Raw genomic sequence first — 16,620 nt, 5'->3', positions numbered from 1 at the left:
TGCCCCCTATTCCCTACTCTTTTTGACATTTGCATTGATAAGCTAGAAGAGTGTTTGGAAGCTGTAGGATGAGATGGCCCCATGCTCGCTAGAATGGTTATTACTCTTCTACTTTATGTTGAATATATTGTTATTCTCGCCAAAATCCATGATGATATTGACAAACATCTTAAAATCCTCCATGATTACTACTCCAAGATGGGTATGAATGTTAATATCGACAAGACTAAAGTCATAATAATTAAATCCAAAAAGAGTAACTATGATAATTTCAGTTATGTTAACAATTACTTGGAGACGGTTTCTTCATACAAATATTTAGGTATCGACATTCATCATTAGCTCAACTAGAATTATAACATTTAGAAAAGGATGAACATAGGAGGTTGGAAAGCTTGTTATGATCTTGAAAATAATTGTAAGTCGATGGATCTTTGGTTATGGAGTAAAAAGAAGTTCCTCTTTGAGACTCTTGCCACCCTTGTTATTTAATATGGATGTGAGGTTTGGGGTTGTAGTATATCTATAGAATATTGGAGAAAGATCAAGCTAATCCAAAAGAAATTCATAACCTACAACCTCAATATTAAATGAAATACTCCCTACCCTATCCTCTTGATTGAAGCCAACATTTCCCTCATTGAAATCATGGCTATGTTTAGGTATCTAATGTATAAGAAGAATATTTACAACATGAAAGCCAAGAGGGTTCCTTGAAATTTCTTCTAACTCTAGCCAAAACCCCCATCGTCGGCTCAAGTGAGCCTGACATAAGGATGTCTAGCCTTGGCTCAACCATTGGGGCATAAAGAATGAGATCATCTTGGAGAATAAGGATAATATTTAAAATGCTATTACTTCCAAATTTAAGGATAAGTTGTGGGATGATAAGAAGTTAGAGGGGAAAATAAAGCTAAGGTATTATAAGGAGGTGATCAACCCCAATCTTGCTAACCAAAATTATATTTTTCTCTTGGGCAGTGCTAAGAAGAAAATGAACATTGCAAAAATAAGAACCAATTCTCATGAGTTTTGAAGTGAAATTGGGTGTTGGTCAATTCCAAAAACACCTTGGGATAAGAGTTTGTCACATTTGTGATAATAAGAGGGTTGAAGATGAAAAAATTTTCTCTTGGGTTGCTTGGCTCTTACTCACATCCGATCTCATTTCCAAAAATTTTGCCACACTACCAACCTTCTTGGCTTGTTAAGTCAACAAAACTATAGTGATCTAGGAACGCTTCTCTCCCTTCTTTTTTATTATAGAAATCAAATATTAAAGGATCTTAATTAATCTTTACTTTTTAAGGTCCAGTAAACCATAGACATTAATGATCATCCACAACATTTATTGTTATAATAATTATAACCATTATAAACAGAAAACCTTTTTTGTGGTATTTATGAGATTTATCAAAATCCTATGGTATGGCTAGCAACCATAAACTTTATGTCTAGTCTAAACAAGCCACAATTTCCCTTGGAAAACAATAGAAATTCTAACATGATTTTGACCAAATCTGGTGAGTTTTTTTGAAATTATGGATTAACACTATCACAGGTGCCCTTGGGTTCTTGATGGTATTAAATATATTTCTACCATTAAAAAAATGATTTAAACATTCTTACTATCAGATTTCTTGAAAAATTTTGTAAAAATTTTGTAGTCAAGACAAAACCTAGCGGCCATAATATAAATTATAAACCTAGCAGTACTTCCTTGCCAAAGGCATCAACAAAGTTTCAATAATTTCTCAAAAAAGCCTCAAAACAATGTTTTTCACACCATGATAATTTAAATACCGGAATCTCAAAATGGAATAAATTCTTCTCACACAAGAAATATTCAACAATAAATTAATCACAGCTTACTCAAAACCTAACATCCAAAAAGTTATACCCAATAATTATCAAACGATGAGAAACCTTAAACTCTGCCTTAAAAAAATTAATCAGTGACTGGTAGCCGTAATCCTGGTTGTACTTCCTTGCTAAAGCCATTAACGAAAGTTCAATAACCCCTCCACGAAGCCTCAAAATAAGGTGTAGTGTAGACTCTACACACTTTTACAATTTAAATACCTGAAACTCTGAAATCAAAATGTAAAAACTTTTCACTCGCACAAGATATATTCAAGAATAAATTAATTACATCTTACTGAAAACCTAACATCGAAAAATTTATACCAAATAATTACCAAACACCTAGAAACCCTAAACTTTCCCTTGACAAAATTAATCTTTCAATCCAACAACTTTTTCCAAAATAACCATACATAGCCACACAAAAAAAAGGACCAAAAATGCCACAGTTAAAGGTTCTCCTCAGCAAAATTTCGAATATTGTAGTCAGCAAGAGTACGCCCATCTTCCAAGTGTTTTCCAGTTAAAATCAAACGCTACTAGTCAAGTAGAATCTCTGCAAGACATCAACAACCATAATTAATGAACACCCATAAAAAGCAATTTTCACCCTCCAGAACATACGCAAGCATGGCATACAAATTCAAAGAGGGGCGAAAACTCTAAAAGTAATATGAAGCTTGCTTGCCTTCTTTGCCCTGGAGCGTGGCTAAACATTGTCGATTGTATTGCTGCTCTCGACCTCAAGGGTTATGATTTTCCTTGTCAGGGTTTTCATGAATATCTGCATCTTATTTTACTTATTAATTTTATTCTTTTTCATCTAAGTCAAAATGTTTCCATAACATGTTCGCTTGGGGTAGTTCAATTAGCAATGGCCATGAAAATGAAGTTTCACCTAACCGAAAGTCTCGGGTTCAAATCTTGTGTTATCTCTCAATCACAGTGAGAAGTTAGACATGATGAAGATTTAAAAAAAATGTTTCCATAACATAACATCACACCAGAGGACAACATCACTTGGCCTCTCAACACAATGATACTACAAAGTAGTTGACATAAATGTCTTCCATACAGAGTTATAGAGTGTGTGTCAGTGCAATGTGTGTGTTAGTGCAATGATACTACAAAATAGTTGGCATAAATGATATGATAACTAACCTATGTTATATATATTGAAATAGAAAAAGTATAGGGATTTAGAATGCTGTTTTAATGTTTAAAAATTAAAACATTACATTTGATGGTAATATAAGTTTATTATTTAATTAATAACGAGCGTACATCATCTTAACTCCAAATATACTAATTCTTGAGATGGATCAAATTTCTTGAGGTGCAAAACTCTTTTAGAGTGGAAAGAGATTTGATCCATCTTGGAGCTTGGATAGATCCAGAATCAAAAACGATCTAGGTTGGTTTAATTATTAGCCTTTAAATAGAATACATTAGCAAGAATACTACCAGAAAAACCATGGGTTAAGAATACCATGGGAAAAATAGGTGGCATTAGAGAAGAAAACCATGGGTTAAAAATGTTTATCTTAATCATTACAACATCTCTACCATAATGAACTAAAGAAAACTTCTCTATGTAACAATATTTAAAAAATCCAGGCAACAATCTAGTAGTGTTAAAGGTTTATGCAATCCTTAAATTTTCACAATTTAGATACCCCTAAATCTTCATTTCTCAAACCCAAAATTAAACTTATAAAATACAAACCACTTTAAAAAATAGAAAACATTTTTTAAAATACATTAAATGTAGTATATTTAGGCCGATAGGCCTTTCTTTGAAAGGGGCCTTTCGTCGTTCCTTTCACTGTCGTGCTGACACGTGGCATCTTTTTTCTGAATAGCCCCTTCGCTCCTCATACCGACACGTGGCATCGGATTCTGCAGTAGTTTTCCAGTCTCGTGCAGGTAGAAAACCAGAAGTTTTTCAGCGGGACGGTTCTGCGAGGGAGTGGCGGAACAGTTCTGAGGGAGTGGCGTGGTGGATATTTATGTCCTGCGAGAAAATGGCGCCGGCGTTTAACTGTTCTGGGGTTCCTATGGAGGTTAGAACACAACCTCATTCACGGTTTATTTTCCAGTTTCTTCGACAGCCTGACGCCCTGAAGACAGAAGACAGTCCTCACATTTTGCAAGCGCAAGGAAAAGATCATCAGCGCATTTTTACCTGTGACAGAGGTGATTGCTATTTATGTATAGGTTTTATTCATGGACTGGTAAATGAAACCAGGTTCCTCTTATCCTTGTTCTGTGTAATCTTTCAATGGTTCAGTCAATGAATGATCACGCCTCTTATGTTATTTGTCAAATTACTGATTCGATGCTAGCGCCAATCTGTTGTTAAAAGTGTGTTTAGAAAGCCCTTTTCTTTATTTGTCAGTTGTTGGGGTATTATTTGGGTACTTGTTGTTCACTGTTCATATACATTTAAACCCAAACATCAAATGACATCTATAGCAGTATACTACTAATCTGTTTGACGAAAATCTTCACTGATAAACTCATCAAAACTCAGAAAACACAGTGATATTTGGGGTGATTTCCAAGCGAGAGTATTACATTAATGGTGCCTCCCCATGCAATGAGGGCGGCCAAGAAAAAATATAGGAAACCCTAAGTGCAAAACAAAAAGCCTAATCGCCAGAGCCAAATTTTGTAAACATATCGAAAGAAAGCTTTTCAAACAGATGATCCTTTCGATTGCAAGTCGCATCTTGCATCGCAAAAGCCACTTTTACTACTGGTATTGCAATGTTCATACGGCCGGGTCAGCTTAGGAAGGTGAATGTTTCTTTGGTTTTAACAACAAAATTTCCCTTTTCTTCATAATTTTGTTTTTGTGCGGCAAGTTTGAATGAATGGGTTCTGTTCATGAATTTTAAGCGGTAGCTACAATTTTGTTTTTCATGCTGCATATTTGAATGAATGGGTTGTGTCCATGAATTTTAGGCAGTAGCTACGAGCACGTTGAAGATTTTCTGTGTGGTGCAGTAACTTTGAACTTCATAGCTATGAATCTGATCATGAAGATTGGTAAAATTGCTATTTGTTGCAACTGCAATATCTATTGACTCAAATATCTTGGTGTGGGGTTGGTGTGCGACTAACCCAATTAACTTTGGATTTTTAATTGAAGCCCTTCCTGCAGTGGTTTGATTTGACCTCCAATGCACTGAAATTTGTGTTGTTATGGATGTAAAAGAATGTAAATTTAGTCCTTTGGGTTAGTCAAAATGATGTATCCATTCTATGACTGGGACAAATTCATAGCCTCTGCACGTTGAATATTTTCTGTGTGGTGCAGTGTCTTTGAACTCCATAGTTATGAATCTGATCATGAAGATTGGTAAAATTGCTATTTGTTGCAACTGGAAGATCTAAACTCAAATATCTCAGTGTGAGGTTGGTGTGCGACTAACCCAATTAACTTTGGAAATTTAATTTAAGTCCTTCCTGCAGTGGTTTGATTTGACCTCCAATGCACTGAAATTTGTGTTGTTATATATGCAAAAGAATGTAAGTTTAGTCCTTTGGTTTAAAAACATCAACTTTTATGGTTTTTACCATTTCTATGGTTTGTAACAGTGCCTAGGATTTGGCAGCTTTTTGAACGCATTACCTATATTTTACTTTATAACATTCTAAAATTGGCCCTGGCTTGTGCTATTGATGCAACAACTGACAGAAATTAGAGTGCACAACAGAGGGATTCACAACAGAAACTTGCTAAAAAGAAGTGTTCATCATGTAATCATATTAGTCATAATATGAGAGTTAATGGTGATTCAATTTAAAATCATTGTTACAATAAACTGATCAACATAGAAGGCATTTCCTTGCAGCTAACAATGCCAGCCCTTCCATATCTCCCATTCTTTTCAAAAATGTATTCCTATCAGAAATTTGTTGTTTATAGCTGCTGGCAGTCTTCTACCTATCTTGGGATTTTCTAATTTCATACTTTAGTTATTTTCTGTTACAGTGTTGTTTGATTTTTACGTTTTTAACTCCCTGAATGGCCTTGTAAAGGTACCGATCCTCTGTCAAAGCTTATTTCTCTTTTGATGTCCTTAATAACGAAAATAATTTGATTTCCTGTGTAGGAAGACAATATTAAGGTCTTCAACGACTCGTAGGATGTTCTTGTTTAGCCTTTGAGGGCTTTGAGATATACATTTTTTTTCTTTATAATATTCTTGAAATGCCATTTTGTCCGCTGAAAATATCTTTCAATTCTGTTATTCAATCAGCATTTAGTCCTTTGGATATTTTCGTTTAATCTCATTTGTATATGCCTGCTAAATTGACCCGTTGAATGAAAATGTTGGTCTTTTTAGGATTTCGGCCCTTATGATCAATTTCCACCATACTGTTCTTATCAAAAGAACAGAGAATACTGCATTGAGTTGAATTCAGTGCTTTCTGCTGCTAAACTGGTCATAAAACCGTTCCTCGTAGTTTTGTTACTGCAATCAGCATTTATTTCTTTGGATTTCGTTTAATTTCATATGTATATGCCTGTAGAATTGACCTGCTCAATGGAGATATTGCTTGTTTTAGGATTTATGGTCGTATGATTAATTTCCACCATACTGTCCCTATCAAAAGAGCGTGGAATGCTTCATTGAATCCAATTCAGTGCTTTCTGCTGCTAAAGTGGTCTTAAAAATGTTCCTGCTTCTAACTGCATTACTGCAAATAGCAATGAGCATTTAGTCCGTTGGATTTCGTTTCATTTCATATGTATGTGCCTGTTGAATTGGTCTGTCCAATGGGGATGCCGCATGTTTTAGGATTTTTGTTTGTACGATTAATTTACACCATACTGTCCCTATCAAAACAGCAGAGATTACTTTATTGAATTGAATTCAGTGCTTTCTGCTGCCAAAGTTGTCTTAAAATTGTTCCTGGTCGTAATTGGCTTCTTTTATGCATCAATGTGAAAATGAAACCATAGAGTATTTTTCAAGCAGATTCTGCTTCCTACAGTTTCTGTCCTATTTTTTTAGAGCAAATAACATTTAAAGTTAGTAAAATATAAGCTCGGTTTTTGAAATCTAGGGATATTGCTGTTTAATTGTCTTCTATATTAAGGGATTTGAATAACTTTTGTACTCCAGTGCCCAATTTCTGTAACGTCAGAGGGAAAATTGTGTCAGGTCTTAGCATATCTTGCATGTGATGTCATTGGTAGTTATTAGCACTTCTGCAGCTACATGCCGGAATTCACACAAATAGATTCAATTCTAATAATCTGACTACAGAGCACTCTTGTCGGAAGATTCAATGCATTGTATGAGTGGTACTGTGCTAGCTAGCATATTGAGTTACATTCTGGAAATCATTGTGGCTTTGATTGTTTCCCAGCCTCACAAATGAGAGTGGTGTTAGATTGAAATATTCCGGAAAGCTAACACATCAAGTCTTGTAAACTGCATGAACAATCTGTAGGGTTCCGATACTTCTAAATAATTTATGCTGTTTGATTAACCGTATTTGCGTCATAACATGATTGTCTTAGTGGAGCTTGCCAAATGAATGAGTGTTGTGGGCAAGTATTACACCTACAGATTGTTCACGAATAAAATATGTAGCTTTCTCAGTTTTCATGTCCCAGGAAATTGTTTGAGAAGTCAGAGAGAGTACACTTAGATTTAGCTTGAATTTTAGGCTGTAGGTAGTTGGTCTCCATGCCTGAAACTATTATGCTTACATAACCTTAGGCAGTGGATAATTGATCTGTATGCTTGAAATTAGTAAGCTCATCAATTTAGATTTTATAAAGATTTGAAGCGATTAATATGAGCTTACAATTTTCCGCTGAGGCATGCTTAATAACAAGCTCTTCAGCACAGGGTCTGCTTTAATATTCTCATATGGCAATCTTCCGTGAACAAAACTGCAGAAATATTTGTGTGAAGTGAGTCAAATAGCATAGGCTGTCAAGCTAAAAAAAATCAATGATACTCCGAACAAAGCAAAAAAAACCGAAAAGTTAATAAATGATATTTTCTCTGATTCAGTAGAAACAATAGATAACTTTAAATTAAAAAACAAGAGGGCATAAAATTTGTTAACTACCTGTGGTAATCGTCATAATCAAATTCAAAGCCCACTGCCTGCAAGTCCAACAAGATCGTCAGAAATAATTGAATTCATGAAACTCAAGTCATAGAGGATCTCAATTCAATTGTAACTCATGGCCATGAGTTTGAGCCTAGGTCCTTGTCTAAGGCATGCTTTGCTTCTTTTATGCATCAATGTGAAAATGAAAGTCATGGATTTAGAAATCGTTACTTACAAAATTTATGCACATCTTGGGGAATTATACTCTCGGTGGCACTGTTCCTGACATGTGCAATGCTGGCACTCACATCCCTTTTTGGGCACCACTTATCTGTCTAAAGGAATGATCCATACCCTATTGCACTATTGCTTTACATGCAGCATTAGCATCCATACCCTAAATTGGGCACCATCTACCTGTCCAAAGGAATGAGCCACACCCATGTTTTTAGGATTCTTCATAGTGTTACTTATCAGATGGTTATGACTTTTGCACTAAATATATACTGTTTTTTTTTTTTTAAATCTTTTGGAGATTAAATAAATCATTTCTTTAGGCCCCTCTTATTTTAGGCCAGTAATTTCATGCTTCAAGAGTTGCAATTTTTATTAAACTAGAAATTTAGTAACAGAGGTCTCAGGTGAAAGAGGTAGTACAAAGAAACTAATGAAATTGATATTTCAGTTTCACAGACCTTCTCCACTAAATAGACGTAGAATTCGTTCATACAAACATTAGAGCCCAGTTCCTTGACTATATGAAATACTAGGCATGAAGTGAAACATTCTTTTACCCTTCAGATTACAGCAAAGAACCTTTAGATGTGATTCTTCAAATGTTTTGGATCAAATCATGTTGCTAGAACACACTCATTGAGTTCTCTATTGTTTCTGATTTCTGCGAGAGCTTTACTGGCATATCTGACTGAAAAGTTTGAACTTTATGAAATGAGTAGTGAGTTCTATTCTGAAATGAACTATATTGTGTATTTGTTGAGTACTTGTTTTGAAGGATAAACCTGTAAAACGAGTGCTTATCTGAAAAATAGAACAGAAGATTTTGACTGCATTTGTGACATATTTGCTGGAGTTCTTTAGTGTTGTGTCATTATAATTCTTCTACCTAGAGTCGTTTATAACTTTGAAGCATTGATCATTGATGAAGCCTTAGACCTTTTGTTTCAGATTTTTTATGCTCGATATGTTGAAGAGCTTAACATCTTTAGCCGTAGATGACTGTTATCATTATAATCTCAAGCCAAACAATTGAAACTGAGAGTTAACCTCCACAGGCTGTTAAACCAGCAGCTGTACAGTCAGACAAATCACCAAAATCCTTCTCTGTATGGCTTGCAGCATATATGTGTTGTATGGACCTGTATGGCTGCTTTAAGGCTTGATAATATGATATATGGTTCTGCTTTATGGCCTTCTCACTGACTTCTGGTTCCTCTCCTGCTTGCTAGATCTGTTCCACTGTAAGTTACCTCTTCTATCTTGTTTTATTTATGATTTACTAAAAAACCCCTAAACTGTCAAAACCCTGATCTCATCCTGAGATGTATGACCCAGTTTAAATCTAACTCATTAATGTATTAATTACACTTCATTAGACTCCTTAGGCTATGTCAACTGTAAAACATAATATATTTCACTTTTTTTTAGTGAATTATAAAATAGAATTATTTACCCATTTTCTAAGTGGTCACTTTCGGCATGTCTCAAACCACTCACTGCACATTCACACTGAAATCTGTGCAATAAGTTCCTGTCTGAGCATGCTTCTCAACAAATCATATATGACATATTCACTTGATTGTTTTTCTTGTTTCTTCAACCGCATTACCCCCTGCAAGGCATTGGATCTGATTGAACCAGTTTTATGTTGAAAGTTTATCCTTATCAATTGATAATATGCCATCTTTAGGGCATGAAATATTGCTGTTCTGTGTATACCTTGGAGATCTGATCCGAACAGCAAGGAGATTCCAGGTGCGAGGCACTTTTTCCTGATTATCTGAAGTGCAGCCTCCATAATTTTGGCGAATCTCCTCTTTGATGACAAATATCAACACGCAAGAGAGAGGAAGTGTGATTACAAGACAGTGCACTCTGTTTAAGCCTTTCATTTGACCCTGTTGAAAGCAAGATCCTGAAGGGCAGTTTTCAGTGATAACATCTCCCGGTGGTACCCTAATAAATGCAGTTGCCAATTGTTCCCAAACTTGAATGAACATAAGATATGCCCTCTACATATATTTATTTTATGCTCAATTTCTTTGTTTCTCGGTAAACACAACCTTTTACATGTTGCTTTACTGCGCTGCTACACAGGAGCTGTGGAAGTGTAAAAATTAAATACTACTTATATATATGTCTAAATATTTTTTTGATTTATTTGTACCTTCTAAGAGCTTCATCGATAAGATATATTAAGAAGATTGTGATTGGGTCCATTTTTATGGAATTTGTAATATTAGTTAACATAAATGAAGTTGATTTTATATTACTTGATTTCTAAATGCTTAATTGTTACGGTGAAATGTTTATGTTTTATGGCCTTCTTCTCAGAATTCTGTTATTCGAGTGTTTTCTTAGTGTTCGCTTCTGTGTTTTTCACTGGCAGGGACAGAGCTGTTCCCAGGTTCAGAAATTGTTCGCCCAGGTTCTCAGTTTCTCAAAATTCTTCTGTTTACCTTGCAGGTGAGTGCTCTTGAGCGCAAATGCCGTGCCTGTGTTTCTTTCTATTCTTCCTGTCCATGGTTTTTGGACCAATTTGGTGATTACATAAGGTTTATTGTCTCGGATGCTTCTTTACCTATTCTCAAATAAACCCAGAATAAACTATAGAATGTATTGATTTAATCTGATTCCTCAAAGCATCAGATGGAAAGTTCTTTTATTTTTGCAATTTGGTTATTTCTATTTTTCTCTCAACCTATGTTGTTGCTTTCATGTTTCTATTCCGAAACATTACATAGACTTTAAAAAGGACTGTTTAATCAATAAGTGTGAATATGCATAACTTGAAAAATTATGCGGTCGTTAAAACTGTACTTCGTGGGGTGGATAAAGTGTTAAAATTTGTCAAATTCACCTAAGAGTTACCTGTGAGCCTAACCGTAGAGGTAGAGCAAGACAGAATTTTTGCTCAAGTTCACATCCACTGCATTTGCGTTCCTCTGAAGTGCAAAAACAGACAAACATTTCTTGGGAGATGTTTATGACAGTATGGATTCCATGGCTGAGAAAACTGTGGAAATCACTGCACAGGAATCTCTGCAACTTTTATTTGTTGATGCTCTAAAAAAGCCAAAGTAAATTTAGACACATTGAAAACCAGAAATTAAATTTCTCCAACCTCATCATCAACACTTACTAACTATTGGCAGCACCAACTACATATGACACAAAAATGATTACTGTATTGACCAGCTGAATGTTGTATGTAATGCATGTAATTTACATAGCTATGTTCATATCTGGTAACAGTTTATTGCAGGCATAACATCCTCTCCTTAAATATATAAAGAATAAATTCAATGTTTTTACTAATTGGATGCATTTGCCACATTCTCAAATATACCAAGAGGTGTTTAGTCTTTGAAATAATGTGACCAAAGCTACAAAGAATAAGTGGTGTGCTATGTCACCAAGATTTTAAAAGCTATTTAAAAAAATATTAACCCTTTCAAATTTGACGTCAATCAACACGTAAGAAATAAGAAATGAATACTGTGTCAATGTCAATCAAATTTGTTGGATGGTGTTGTCATTGATGTCAACCCTAGGGTCTGACTGGGTTTGACTTTGACTGATACACCAATCATTGATGTCAAATTAATAATGAACACTTCTTATAATTGTCTGGATTACATCAAGTTGGAAGCTCCACTGTTGGATGGTTGAAAACCTAGGTCCTAGGGTTTGGGTTCCCCATACTGAGTTCATACCCTGACTTTGTCGAGGGTTTTTGATGTGAAAAAACATTGAGTTTGGGTTGGAGATCCACATCATTGGATTCTCCTCAGAAAGATGTTTCTCATAGTATGTGGTATGCCACATGGTTCCTCCTGGTTTAAGAGATATTCCCGTTTGAAGTTAGGGACCCAGTTGGTGGGCTAGAATCCCATAGGAGTGTTTGGCATAATTTCATTGGTTATGGGCATCAACAATTTAGTATGAGGATCCCTTGTCATATTTTGAGGAGAGATCATATTTAAAATGGGCATCATCACTATTATACCCATATGAAACATTCATTACATCCCTAAGAATAAAACCTCTCTTCATTAGGTTAGCTTAGGAAATAAGATAATTAATTATTAATGTTCATTAATAAAGTTAACATTTTTCCAAGGAATTTAAACCCTTAGAAGTCCTCCAGCATTCACCTTAGAAGTCCTTTCCAAGTCTATAAAATGAGACTTAATCCTCTCCCAAATCACATTAGCACTCAACAAATTTTCATAGGAGAAACCTTTGTGATTTTTGACCCATCTGAGGCAGAAAATTCAGCCTCCTGAGCAAGAAAAGTTCAGACCTGAGGCAGAAGACAGCAAGTCTTTTTGTGAGAATTAGGGCTTTTTCTATGGGTCAGATCTAGCCCAGAAAATTTGGCCCTAAGGTAAGTTAATTTGGTTGATATTTTTGGTTCTCTTAAAGTTTTATTGCATATCACCTTGAAAGACACTGGACTTGGTTTGAAGGACACTGAACTTGTAAAAGAAAGTAATGGTTGCTTGATAAAATCTTAGGAGTGTATCGCGGAACATTAGCGCACCCAGATTGTATTGTAGGCTGAGATATCTAAAATACAAGTCAAGGCTCTCTTTGATGTTTTTCTCACATTGTGTGGCGTTGCAGGCCGAGATTTCTGAAGTAGAAGTCAAGGCTCTGTCTGATGCTTTTCGCATTGTGGGTATTGTGCAGAAATGGGATGAAAGGAGGATGTAACAGAGCTTCTTAAAGATTAAGGTACGTTTTCGTTGTGAAACATAATTTCTTACGTTAATGCAAATTGGGAATTAAGAACAAGGGTGATTTATTATAAATGGGTTCAGATAGTTTTGTTAAATTTGCAATGATACATATGGAAATGATGAGGGCCCGCCTACCTTCTTGTCTGTGCTATTTTGAGCTTTGCAGGTAGAGAATGCAGATTCAGCTGATAATGGGCCGGGGGCCCTCCTGCAACCGAAGGTATTGTATTCCTGAATTCCGACCTGACCATGTTATGTTGGGCTATCTGTCTGCCCGTGATTTCATATCATTAGGCTGCAATGCGATGCCATACCTTCACTCATTCCAGATCATCAATGCAGGCTTTTAAATCATCTGGGTCTTTATTTGTTCAAAGACCTGATAAGACCCTTCCGGTTTCTCTCTTTCGAAGTTAAGGAAGGTTTAACAGATTCAAATTATACGCCTCGAGAAATATATGTACATAAATTAACATTCAAATTAGCTTGTGGCCTAAGGGAAATGTGGAGACTTTGCCAGACTGCCAGTCAATTCGTGGTCTTTTGGCAAATTTGCCAATCACAGGTTTCAGGTTCTATCCACACTGGCATCAGTTTGGTAACAGCAAGAATTGTTAATATAGCATTCGAATTTGCTTGTGACCTAATGGAAATGTGGAGATTTTGCCTGACTTCCAGCCAATTCGTGATCTTTTGGCGAATTTGCCGATCACAGATTTCAGGTTCCATCCTCCTGGTAACATTAACATTTTGCGTATCCATTAACCTACATTTTTGGATATAATGACTAGAAGGCAGTGACTCTTCCAATGTCAATATACCCTGTAATGAAGTAGCAGTTGAAATAATAGATTTATATTTTAACTAAAGTAGAAGTAAATGCCTTCTCTTCTTCTATATATATTACATCTTTTTCTGTTGTAAGACTGCCACTATTCTGGAAAAGTTACAAGATAGAACTGCCAAATTCATGACTTTCATTAGGGTCCCAAATGAAAGAAGTTGTCCAATCGTTACAAATTGCTGTCCATATAGCCTAGCCATATAACTACAAACAGTTGTCCCAAAAGCTAGAACTACATTGAGATTCTGTGACTGATCTAGTTGACACACAGAGCAGAGTTGACCATCCTAGAGAAACCCTGTAACATAAAGAATATATATTTGGCGGTTCTGCTTAAAGCCATTATTAAGATATCTAGGCTTGAATAAGCATGATTGTAAATACAAGAAGGTTCATCGAATTTCTTCTGTTGAACTTGATGCAGCAATATATTAGCATCGTTGATTCAAGTCAGCATACTGAGTTAACTCAGATCCCAATCGTTCAACCTGATTTTCTGCTTTACTGCATTCCTCAAAGCTCGAGGATCTGGTCTTAAGTGGGGGGAGACCATTCTAATATATGGTTACATGATATGGGAGTTTGCATTGTGAAAATAACTCTTTGCTAAAAACATTTAAAATTCTAATCCTTTGCAAATGTATTCAAGAAATGGTTTGTATTCCTCTGCAAATGTATTCAATAAATTTTCCCAGCTCTGGCCACATTCCTATTTTACCTAAAATATTTCAGCATTAATTATTTGCCGATGGATCTGTTTTCTTTTATTTCTCTGAGGGGGGAAGGGGAAGAAAGTTATTTAGAATCAGATGGCCAATTAACACCTTTTTCCTCCCATGGAAGTCTGTTCATACTTCAAATTTCCTGATTATTTATCTAAACAAAATCATATCTTGAAATTGTGGGCTTCTTAGCATTTTGATTCAGAAATTATTTTTATTGCCAGGATGCCGATGGTTCAGTGCCTCTCTTTTGGGGCACTGCCGCTGATGGTTGCCTTGTCTTATCTGATGATCCACGTGTCCTCAAAGAAGGATGTGGAAAATCTTTTGCCCCTTTTCCTCGAGGTAATATTAGACTGATGATTTAATGCTCATCTATCCTCTGGTTGTTTCACACATTACGCATGGTAATCCATGTTTTGCTTCTTAATTACACTGGTGTTTCATTTGCCCCTGCAGGTTGTTTTTTCTCCACATCAGGTGGCTTGCAGAGTTTTGAACATCCTCTCAATAAGCTCATGCCGATGCCTCGTGTTGATAGTAAGGGGCAAATGTGTGGGGCCAACTTCAAAGTAGATGTGTGTGCCAAGAGGCAGACCAGCATGCCTAGAGTGGGTAGTGAGGCCAATTGGGCCAAGGAATTTTGATATGAAGAAGCCCAATTGCGCTAATGATTTCTGATAGAAACAATTTGATATTTAGAAATATCAATATTATTTCTATTTAACATGATTTCATTTCATAATCAAGACTGATGAAGCTGAAAAGTGAGTCAGTTTTCCAATGATTTCAGAAGCTCTTGGCTAGCTGTTACAATGTTGGTTATTGCAACCTTTCAACCTGTGATGTTTATGGTTGACTTGTTAGAATTACAGTAACCCTTGAAAAACGGATGGAAGATCCTAAGGACATTCAATAATATAGTAAACAAAACCTGATAAAGAAGCAAAGAAATTTGTGTAAATAGCTTTTGTAATATTCCATTCTCATCTATTCCGTGGCTTCTTCTTTTAATGATTATTATTATCTAAATATATTATATATCAATGTAATCATTGCTATATCAATTATAAAACATCACTTGTAAATTTTTTTTATTAATTTTTTATGTTTATTTAATATTAAAAAATTATTTGATATTTTTGAAAGTATCAAAATAAGTTTTGATTAATATGGCTGATCTTTTTTAATAGCATTTAAAACTGTTTTTTCTATATTTAAAATGATACATCATTTTAACACCATAAAATCGTTATTTTTTTTTAACTTGATTGGTCATTATTATATTATAAAAATAAATAAAAGTGATTTTATAAACCTAAATAGATTTTCCATTTTCATTATTATTAATAATTTTGAAATTAATAAAGTTTTATGGATTTAAAATTTATATATATTTTTAAATTAAATAGATTTAAAATTTATATGTCATTATTATATTATAAAAATAAATAAGAGTGATTTTATAAACATAAATATATTTTCATTTTCATTATTATTAAAACATTTGAAACTAATAAATTTAAAATTTATATATATTTTTAAATTAAATAAATTTAAAATTTATATTTTATTTTAAATTAATGTGTTCGATAATTATTTTCTCAACTTTATATTTATATTGGTTATATAAATTTGAAATTTTATAATCATAATGAATGATTATGTAAAACAAAGTCCTTTCTTGAACATAGTTTTATTACATTGAAACCTCTAAACGAGTAGGTTTTATTTACCAATTATCATAAGTTTATTTACCAATTATCATAAGTTTTCTTGACACTTTTTAAAGAAGAAGTTGACTAGCTATTGTTTAATTGCAATACTTGTGTGATATTTGTTTAAAACATCATATATTTTCCATTAGTAATTTGTTTTTATGGTGGAAAGAGATGTTATTAATGTTTTTTTATTTAAGTTTTATTAACCTCGAAATGGACTTATGGTTTTTAATGGATGCCTTTTAAATAATGATCTTCGATCATTTTTTATGATAGACCCACTTTATCTGCCAAAAATCAACATTTTTTTTATAGTAAAAGTGTTAATGTATGAGTTTTGGACCCTCTCGCTCTCATTTTGGGCCTTAAATTATACTTTGCATTTTTTTTAATATTTTAAGAGT

The 16,620-nt window shown here is 34.5% G+C and overlaps 1 protein-coding gene across 2 annotated transcripts; it reads left to right on the top strand.

Annotated features, from left to right (window-relative positions):
- The first annotated feature begins 3,665 nt into the window (after window positions 1–3,665).
- LOC149178146 (uncharacterized) lies at window positions 3,666–15,369 on the top strand. Of its 2 annotated transcripts, XM_089420283.1 has the most exons (6): window positions 10,569–10,650; window positions 12,880–12,924; window positions 13,096–13,149; window positions 13,272–13,665; window positions 14,720–14,840; window positions 14,955–15,369. In XM_089420283.1, exons 3-6 carry the CDS (start codon window positions 13,103–13,105, stop codon window positions 15,140–15,142), a joined length of 750 nt encoding a protein of 249 aa, XP_089276409.1. In that variant the 5' UTR covers window positions 10,569–10,650; window positions 12,880–12,924; window positions 13,096–13,102; the 3' UTR covers window positions 15,143–15,369. The 2 variants fall into 2 exon arrangements, with proteins under 2 accessions (XP_089276410.1, XP_089276409.1); XM_089420284.1 differs by lacking the exons at window positions 12,880–12,924; window positions 13,096–13,149; window positions 13,272–13,665 and adding an exon at window positions 3,666–4,059 and having other exon boundaries at window positions 10,574–10,650.
- The last annotated feature ends 1,251 nt before the right edge of the window (window positions 15,370–16,620 follow it).

The sequence above is a fragment of the Pinus tabuliformis genome, chromosome 4_1 (assembly GCF_031772625.1).
Source record: "Pinus tabuliformis cultivar Carrire ecotype Pingquan chromosome 4_1, CPIR1, whole genome shotgun sequence".
NCBI classification, from domain to species: Eukaryota; Viridiplantae; Streptophyta; class Pinopsida; order Pinales; family Pinaceae; genus Pinus; species Pinus tabuliformis.
The sequence above is the reverse complement of the archived record's forward strand: the minus strand, read 5'-3'. Positions and strand labels throughout refer to the sequence as shown.